General features: G+C 38.5%; 1 protein-coding gene across 1 annotated transcript in view; it reads left to right on the forward strand.

Moving 5' to 3' along the window:
- LOC137973341 (transmembrane protein 59-like) overlaps positions 1-6274 on the forward strand; it is an 11507-nt gene extending 5233 nt beyond the window's left edge. The window contains exons 4-6 of the mRNA XM_068820129.1: positions 1499-1754; positions 3042-3220; positions 4047-6274. Of these exons, the coding sequence (XP_068676230.1) occupies positions 1499-1754; positions 3042-3220; positions 4047-4181 (570 nt within the window). The 3' untranslated portion in view covers positions 4182-6274. The remainder of the gene's footprint in view (positions 1-1498; positions 1755-3041; positions 3221-4046) is intronic.
- The last annotated feature ends 3726 nt before the right edge of the window (positions 6275-10000 follow it).

Genomic DNA, 10000 nt, shown 5'->3' on the forward strand with positions numbered 1-10000 from the left:
AGGCAGACCATCTTAACTGCTTTCTTCTTTACAACTCAGTTCATTCCCAATTTCAAACTTGAAATTGTAGTGAAAGCTCTGTTGAAAATCATCGATTCCTCTATAAATCTTTAAAAACGTCGATTAACCATGCACAAAAAATTAATGAGGTAAAGTACCGGTAGGTCTTTTTCCAGGTCAGGGTCATCAAAACGTGCTACTGTATGTTTCCTAGATGATTAGTTGTTACTGACCACTTGAGAGTCGAGAATCGAGAGTCGAGAAAGATGGACTTTGGAATATGCATAAACTCGAGAAGAACTCGAGAAAGCGATTTATGTCTCGAAGAAATGAACAATTCCAGTAACGGAGCCTTTGTACGCAATATTCATGTCGACTCTAAGCAAGCTTTCGATGTTCTTGGCCCGCGAAAAAAATGTTATCTTCACTATCCTTCGGCATGTAGAAAAATAACGTCGCATTCCCCAGGCACAAACTAGCAAAATGAGCACGGACATTTAATTTATCAGAGTAAAAAGGGGCTCGTTCAAAAGTTGGCGTTGTAATATCAACAAACTGGAATTCCGAATACTACCGCGTCTTTCCCATCCTGACAAAAGCTGAATTGAAACTTTATCATCAAAATCATCAAAGATGAATGGTCAATTATGGTCGCAATTCTGCTTGCTCGTTTTGGATGTCAAGAGAATCGAAAGGGAAAATATAACATGCTCTAAAAACTCGCACAGGTATACGCAATTATTCATTTATTGCTGTATTAAGCCAACACCATGGCACAATTGAGTAAACGTGAAAATCTTCATTCATTTGTTGTATGAAAACTTGTCAGTTACATTTACCATGCGCATGAACTGACACAAATCGTGCAACCATTATTTTTCAAAAACGAAGTATTTTAAAGTAAAGAGGCAGTGGATCGAAGTGAACCAGCACAGACCGTCAGGCTTGCACGTGTACTTCCACAATTACATTTTTGAGCACTTGTAAATATGCCTGCAGTGTCTGATTCGTTCCTACACACTGGAAACTATTCTTCTTACTTTAGAAATATTCTCTGATGATTTCGTAAGTAGGTAAAATAATTGAAATAAACTGTAATCAAAAGTCAAAGAATTGCGTGACATCCGCTTGAGGGTAACTTCATCTGCAAGTTAAATTTGCATATGTCAACGTTAGCGAAACTTGGAACATTTATACGCTCGTAATCCAACTGCCTTACCAGGCAACCTCACTTTATTTAAAACTTTGCTTGTCTAATTTATTTCTTGAGAGATCAGTCAAGCATCAAGCTCATTATTTTTCTCGACTTGAAACTCGAAAGACTCAACTCTCGAGTTGACTCGACTCGACTCGAGACTCGATTCTCGAAATTTTCGAGGATCGAGAATTGAGTCTCGAGTTGAGTTTCGCGACTCGCGAGTGACTGTCAACTTACCTTTGAGCAGTACTGTACAGTGTATATATTTTTACTTGACGTTCTTTCTCTTTTTTGTTCTAGGAGACTGTGCCAGGTCCTTGGAGCTTCCATACTTATATGGTATATGTGTACCCTGTCCTAGATGTCAAGAGGTATTGTCATGGTTTTGTGGACAGAGTTGGTTACTATTATAGGATGTCTTCATCCTATTACAGTTTCAGTGAAGGTGGCAGTATCTTGGTGGAAGTCAATGAGCAGCCGCAGGAAATTGTTGTTGCTCCACAGTTTGACGACATTGAGTTGGAGAGTGATGAGCCTCAAGAAATCAGTTACACTGGTGAGATATAGAGGATATTATTTGGCCGCACGGAGATAGGAAATTTCTCTTCGAGTGTTGAAAAATATTTCCTGAGTGAGTGCAGCGAACAAGTGAAATATTTTTCAACACAAGAAGAGAAATTTGGTATCTCCAAGCAGCCATGTAATATTCTATTTACTATTATAAACACCAATGAAATACTAAATCATTTCACGAAAGGCATCGAAAGGTGCAATTTTCGTATGTAACCACAGCAACAGTGATCTTTTCACATGTGAAAATAACATTATCTTCACATGTGAAGATATAATGTTTTTGTGTGAGAGCTCACTTGGTATTTCATTGGTGTTTATATAATAAATTAAACATAAGATCTTTAATAACAATGCTGATGATGACGACTACAATCACCATGACAACAACCATAAATGTTAGCAATAAGAAATTTCCTGGTAGCACTTTGACAAAACTTTTATGAATACAGGTCTTGATGAGTAACCTTTATTTCTACATGTAGATTATTATTGGTTATTCATAAAAGAAATTTTCTCACATATGACAAATTCGGTGGGATTTTCTCAATGGAACTTTGGAGGATTGGGTGGACCTTCTTTTCTGAGTTTCATTTGGTTGTCATATATTTGCTGTTTTTGCAAATCTCATAATAAATGTACAGTTCACTTTGGATATCCAGTTCACTGAAGTTTGACAGTCCCAAGAGTAATTAACTTGTATTGTTTTTATGCAAATAACTCCCCAAAACATTGTGTCATGGGATGGGGAAAATAGTCTCTTGTCACTTGGCGTTAATGTTGAAAATGGAAATCTCGGCATTTCCAGGGATGACCCTTGGTTGGTATCTCAGTTTTGTTCTATTTCAAACAAGGATTATGCTTAGCTAAGGAGTTTGTCCACTTAAATGTAGGTGAGGCATTTGTCACCAACTGTTTAAAGAAGGAAGGAAAAGTATTCAGAAGGAACAATACTCTCATTTGATGAACAGTCACACAATTTTAAACGATTTGAAGGCTTCTCTGCAAGGCCACCAATATCGATGAAGACATCAAGAATCTCTCCTCGTACAAATAATTGTTGTCCTTTATAGAATGATCATGGATCGGCCAAAACGTTTTTCTATTTTATCACTGCTTTTTATAGTTTAAGCCATAGTAATGGCAAGATCATAGTTTTGATTCTGACATCAGGAGCTCTTGGACTTTTTCATACAATCTTTAATCACCATTAATAAAATTTAATACATCTCTTTAATCTATATGTAGTTTGAATCTTGATTGTTCTCCCTAGATGATGATGGTTCCTATGCTGATAAGGCGGTTGACAAAGGCCGTCAGTGGTTGCGCTGTGTTTCCCAGCGTTCTGGTATTCCCTTTTGGCTCTTGACATCAATGCTGTTCATGTCTATTTTCTTCCTGTTGTGGCTCTGTCTTGCTACGGCAACGACAGCACCAAAAGAAAAGGCCAAGGTGAAGTCTGTGTTTTTTTACAATATTTATTGTTGTGCATTGAAACAATGGCAATATTTCTTGTTTACAAACATTTGTTGAGGTTGCATTAGGGAGTTTACACTAGTGTTAAAATCAAGTTCTATTGTTCATGCAGTGTTCCCCCAGGGATTCAAAACACCAGAGAGTTGACACTAGAATATTGCCAACACTAGTGTTGCACTGTGTTCCTCTCAAGTGTAACCGCAACCATTGATCACAATGATGACCAGATGATGATCACAATGCCAGCTTGTCTCGGTCCCCAAGTGTAGAGAACGGGTTATTGTTATGATTATGTGCTTACTGTTTGTTCATCAAACAATGTGAAAATTAATATGTTTCTAATAGGTAAAAAGGTAAAGTCTGCTTAAGAGCCAAGTGGCCCATTAGTCCAGAGCTTATCCCGGTTTCTGTAGCAGGGAGCGACTAAGAGTATTTCTACTCCCCCCTGGATGGGATGACAGTCCATCACAGGGTTACTCTAGCATTAAATTTGCCGGTACCCATTTATGCACCTGGGGGGAGAGAGGTACTGTGAGAGTAAGGTGTCTTACCCAAGAACACAACACAATGTCCTCGGCCAGGGCTCAAACCAGGACCACTTGATCTGGAGTCGAGTGCACTAAGCATGAGGCCACCGCGCCTCCCATAGACGTCCAAATAAAATTAGAGAATGCCAGGCCACTTATTTGAACATGTGACTGGTCTCTTATAATCTGTTAAACAGCAGGTGACTTGTTATTCTGCAATCTGAAATCGTTATCAAAACCCTTTGCTTTAATTTCCATAATTTGTTATTTGGTAGGTTTCCATCGTACGTGAACTCATGCTTCTAGATGATGACGGTTTGTTGGAAAAGATGCCACTTGTTAAAGCAGATGAGAAAGATGAGGCAGGCCCAGTGCCTGTGAAAGTTCACATCGATGCAACAGTTTTGTGAAGAGAATATTATTTCTTTGTGTATCAACTGTCTTGAGGATGCATACAGGTGTCTGTAACCTGTGCCCAAGCATTCAACTGTAGTCCTCCTAAAAGTCACTGACTATTTTCTGTAATAATAGTTACTGTCCTTGATAACTTACCTTTTTGTATGTCAATACCGGTAATCATTTTTCTGGGTTTGAAGACACTAACATTTTTGTTAAAGATGACTGTTTGCATGTGGTGCTGAAGATCTCTGAACATGGTCTGGATGTATATATTATGTTCGAGAAGCACAATTTGGGATACATGTAGCTGCCCAGAATACAGTTTGCACAACAATTACACTTCAGATTTTTTGCAATAAGTATTCAAGGATTTTTTTGTATTTGTTTCAAGGGGAAGTGTGACAAATTGATAATTTAGGATGTTGCCAAAGAACTTGATAATTATTATTATTATACTTGAGTACAATTCCGTAAAGATTTTTCCTGTCTTGGCTTTCTGCCATTAGATAACTTTCGGCTTTAATTTTATTGGGTCGGGTTGTGGAACAGCTCGTGTGTGTTTAAGCTGAGGGTATCATTTCAGTTGTACATCATAGACATCAAACTAGTTCCATTCGTGTCCATTTCGTATGAGTCAGTCCATACAGCTAACGTTGGTCTGAAACTCTACCTTGTAGCTAGGGAGTGGCTCATCCTTTGTAAAGAATCGTGAAAGCTCACAGGTGACAAAAGAGCAAAAACAAACAGAAGAAAATTAGGGTTGTATTGTACCTCATTGAATGGGTTTCAAGATCGACCAAAAGAACAATAGAACAAACAAAGATAACAATGGATTTAGCACAGAAAACAATAGGATGTACGACACTATAGGACGTTTTCAACCAATCTCTAGAGACACCAATAACAATAGGGTAACGTACGACCTCTGGTGGACGAACAAAAGACGCTAATGAGAGATCTTTTGTTTTCGCCCACCAACATGGCGACGATGACGTCACGTGAAAACCATCTATACTACTATGCAGCCAATGAAATGTAGTGTTCATCAAGAGGAAGGACCCTTACCTGAAAAGTTAGCCATTCCAACACGATTGCAAAAAATGAACTTCCAAACAGCTCAAAATGATTAGGACATCGCCTCGTGTGCCACTTTTTTGTTCTTACCACATTTTGACGTCATCTGCGATCAATTACTGAACAGACGCACGGCAACATGGAATGTATTTCTTAAATAGATCACAAAAGACAACAAAATGTGGATGTGGAAGAACATCAGTGAGACACTTGGTATTACCTTGTGTGCCACTCTTTTGTTATTACCACATTTTGACTGCATCTGTGATCTATTACTGGAAAGACGCACGACAACTTGGAATCTATTTGTTAATTATTAAATGGGGTCCACTAACATGTTATTTATGGTTAGCAATTTCAAAAGACATGTATGCTCTAAACTTGGATTCATTTAAGTAATTTAAGTGGTGTAACATTCAATTACCATTTTTCTTCTTTTATAAGGTGGTTTAAATTCTGTACTTACGACACGCTCAGAGGCCATTTACTGTATCATATATATCGTCAATGATTTGTTGCAATTATGTAACTAGACAATTTTGTCAAAAAACGTAACGGTTATTGAGATACTGGATCACGGTTAAATCCCTTTCAGTCAAAAGAGAAGAACCAAAATAAAAAAAAATCCGTCAAGGCAACTGTTAACTGTTAACTTCCGAAAAACTGAAACTTGAAACCCAATCCAGTCTTCATTGTCCGAATTAGCCTGTAAGCAGGCTCTTCCGTTGAAAACGGCGCGCGGTCGAAATATAAGTTACCAAGCCCTTATATTTCGACCGCGCGCCATTTTCAAAGGAAGAGGATGTTTTGAGCGCGTGACGTTTTCAACGGAAGAGCCTGCTATGTTCGAATACAAGAAAGTGTCGGTCAAATTCTGCGGTCTCTTATTAAGTTATAACTACTTGTCATTTTTTATGGTAACAATTATAATTTTATGTAGTATTAACTTTTTGTAAGTTCATGTTATTTTCGACAGAATTTCAAAAATGTTTAGCGTTTATTGGGTTTATTAAACTTTAATTAATAAGAAGGAGTGTGAATATATTGTTGTTCTCCTTTCTGTGAGTCAAAAGAAATGCAAAGAGAGGGAAAGTTGTTTATAAATAATGCATTCGGGAGTTGTGCCCGCCGCTCTTTGATGATTCGCTCGGCACTAGATAGCCAAGTAAGGCGTGCATATCAGTTGCGTGGTAAAGGTGAGATCGAAAGTTCCGAAAAGCCATTTCCTACGAAACTGCAATCCGCATGTCTTTAATAGAACATCTTTTCAAGATAACCAAAAGCAAAATGATTGTGAAATTTGATGTCTGAAAACCTCTCCATTCCCAGAATACAGGGGATTTTCGATATCCAAAAAAGGCCCGAAGAGGTGCGGTACTTTCAAGAATTTTCCTTTTTTTTAATAACTTATGCTTACATATACACGTGCATAAGACGACATGTGAAAGAAACTGCTCCCTAGAGTAACATCGCGTGGCATAAAATGGGGAAACAAAACGTACAAGTTAAAAAGGTCCGTTCTTTCTTACGGGGAAAAAAGGCCTCATTACACATTGCTGGTAAGGTATGAAGGAGAACTAGGCCTAAAACTCAAATATGTGAGAAGTGTGCGGAACTAAAGCAACTGTGCTGGTTTCACGTGGAGTAATACTTTACATATTCTATTGCTCCCTATTACCTGTAGCTTCTTCAGTTATCAGGGCAAAAGTAGGTGCATTGTTTCTGTTGCATCATCTATTGTTCTCCACTTACAGACCCCGCCTGGAAAGCAAAAGGATCTCCCTTTTACAAGGGGTTTTTCCGATGGGTCACAAGGGCAGTATATCGGACTTATTATCACTGATAAGTTAAAAATTCGGTTAAAAGATCACTCTCAGCAGCGAAGTTGAATTGCCGACAGTTCACGCTCTTCAGTGCATCATGGGTAATCAGGGCAGCTTGGCGGAAAATGGAAAATTCAAAAGCAAAATAGACTGTACATGACTCTACTTTTTAGACTTTCGTCTTCATAAACCAAACAAGTAAGTTCAAGTTCACAACTGAGATGAACTGGACTTGGTATCCGTTCTTTAAAATTCCTAAATATTGCTTGTTTTGACTCCATGCATTCTCTGTAATTTTGTGCCTTTGGAATTACATGTACAGGAAATGTATGGCAGAAACTTTGTTTACAAAAATAATCTCTAAAATAGCCATTCTCTCCATCTTTATCATGATGCCGCACCTTTAAGCGCATATCTTCTGTTTTGGAAATAATAAAACCCAAAATCATGAACATTTTTCATTGTTTTAAACTTCAACACAAACCTTTGAATTTCTCTCCATCTTGCCCTGATTACCCACGATGCACTCAAGAAAGCGAACTCGTCTATTAAAATTCTAGCCCATTTAACATAATCTTTCTGCATGTTCAGGTATCCTAGACAAACTTTTTTGGACAATTTCAACTTCTTTGTTCTTATTTAAAAAAAACACCTTTTCTCTCCGCGTATGAAAAACCTGTGTTCACACCTGGCGTTTTCGAAATGCATTTGTCCGTCCACACCCAATCAATTTCTATATGAGGTCATACCGTACAGGAACTGATAACCGAGATTGATTGAGCCAATCAGAGCAATAGAAACGCAATAATGAGTAATTATATTATTGAAAAATTAATTGTATCTTCCAATCTCTCTTGCCGGATATGAGATTAGTACGCTTAACACGGAGGTATGCGGTTCGTTGGCTATCCATCTCATATCCAACGCGCGCCGAGTCGCGGAATAATAGTTTAGTATTCTTCATTTCTCATTTGAACACAAGCGCGAAAAGAAAGCGTATTTTAAGGTTACCTCTCTGCCAAACAACGAAACTGGTTGTAAAAAGAGTTTACGTTGTTCAACAAATTTGCATGCTCAAATGTCGTGTCTTTGTACCAATGCGCTTGAGTAGGCACAGTATGGAGCACAGGCAGATTCCAGTGGTAAATTTGTATGGCTCGCAGCCATATTAAATTTTAATGGCCCTTTTATAGGGTTTGCGCAGGCTTACGCACCTTGAAACTCGTAAACGTTACCAAAAAGGAAACTCGTTGGAGCCATTGTACAATACAGTCATGTTCGGTAGACCACAACAATTTGGTATCAAACGAGGCAATAGAGATAAATTGACTACTTTGTGGAGTTTTAACCGTCTGCATTTAATGCACTAGCCTTTGGTCAGAGCGAATCAAGAGATTGTGGGTTGAAAAGGGTTATTGTGAATCAATGAAAGGAAAACTTGTCGATTCCGTGTGGACAGCTTGTACCTGTTTGAAAAACAAGTGTTCTGAAGTTTTTTAAGGAATTTCAGTGGAACCAAGCTACTTAAACCTTCTTCCTTTAGCAACGAAATGCAAGGTAACAGGATGCAAATTAGGGTTTTTGACACCTTCAGTGCAATCCAAACTGGCCAAATATGCGCAACGCCTCCTGTTGCTTTCAAATGCGAAGACGACGAAAACCAAAATGGCCTCGCCAAATTAAATCGATTAACCCACTGACTCCTGGGGATTCCCTATTGACGAGTAAAATCGTCTGGCGTTAGACAGAGTAAAATATTAAGTATGGCCCGTCTAGGCCGATTTAGGGGTAAATGGGTTAAGAGAGATTCGGATAAAATACATTCTTAATAAAGTATTCTCGTTTGTCTCACGCACGATGTGGTCACTTGTGATGTAGATCGCGACGTTTCAACTGCATACTGCTAGTCTTCATCATGTGGTCACCTTCTGAGCAGGATGCTCCGCTGCGATTTGTTGGTTTTCAGAAGCTGTGATTGGTGCATTTCGATCCTCACTGTTTTGGTGTGTTGTTCCTTTGGAGGCCCGCTGTCGTACGGTTCTCCTGTTGTTGTGTTTCTTGATCGTGGGCATCAATGTTTCCGGAATTTCTATTCCACTATCCCTGTTGATGTTGTCAGGGTGAAGTGTTATGTGAATCGCCTCTTTGACCCTGCGTGCGTACCAATGAGGATAATGATCAATAAACTTTACTTCGTTCCAAAGCGGGTTGTGTCCGGTTTCGTTCGCGTGTTCTAAAACGGCGGAGGTCTGAGTACGGGCGAGTCGGATGTCTCAATACAATACAACACAGTACATACTTAATTGACCGCTCCCCATAGGGGGGTTTTAAGAATTAGGATTTAATTGAAAAATCTAAACCACTGTTCGTCTAAACTTTAATCGTTTATCTGAGATAACAATCTCGTTTCCGATCATTTTGAAAAGACTGAATGCAGAGGACTTTCAAATCGAAACAACAGCCTTTCTAAACCAATATCGCTTATCTATGATGACAATCTTTCTTCTCGCCGTATCTTGTGGAATTCGGGCACAGCATAGGAGAAAGCAGCACAAAGGCCATATGAATTCTCTATACCTTTCATACTTATTTTTAGTTATTAATCCACATAATCGAAGCCTTCTGGAGTAGCTAGTGTCTAACTTGACAAAAGCAGAGCAAAATTTGTAATATTGCACTTGATTTTTGAATCGGGGCCCAGAATTAAGGCCGAGTTTGATTGTAAGATCTTTACAATATTTCCTTTAAACCATTATCTCTATGATAACAACATCTCTTGTTATCTATCAGTTCCGTCTAAACTGAGAAATTCAGATAAAGGATCTCAGAGTAATCGATTCCAATAATGTGTTTTCAGACGGAACTCTGTAGGAGGAAGCTAAAAAGTTTGAAGCTATGAAGTTCTCGGTGCATTCTAAAAGAAAAGTGAAAAG

This window comes from Montipora foliosa, chromosome 10, assembly GCF_036669935.1.
Source record: "Montipora foliosa isolate CH-2021 chromosome 10, ASM3666993v2, whole genome shotgun sequence".
Taxonomy (NCBI): Eukaryota; Metazoa; Cnidaria; class Anthozoa; order Scleractinia; family Acroporidae; genus Montipora; species Montipora foliosa.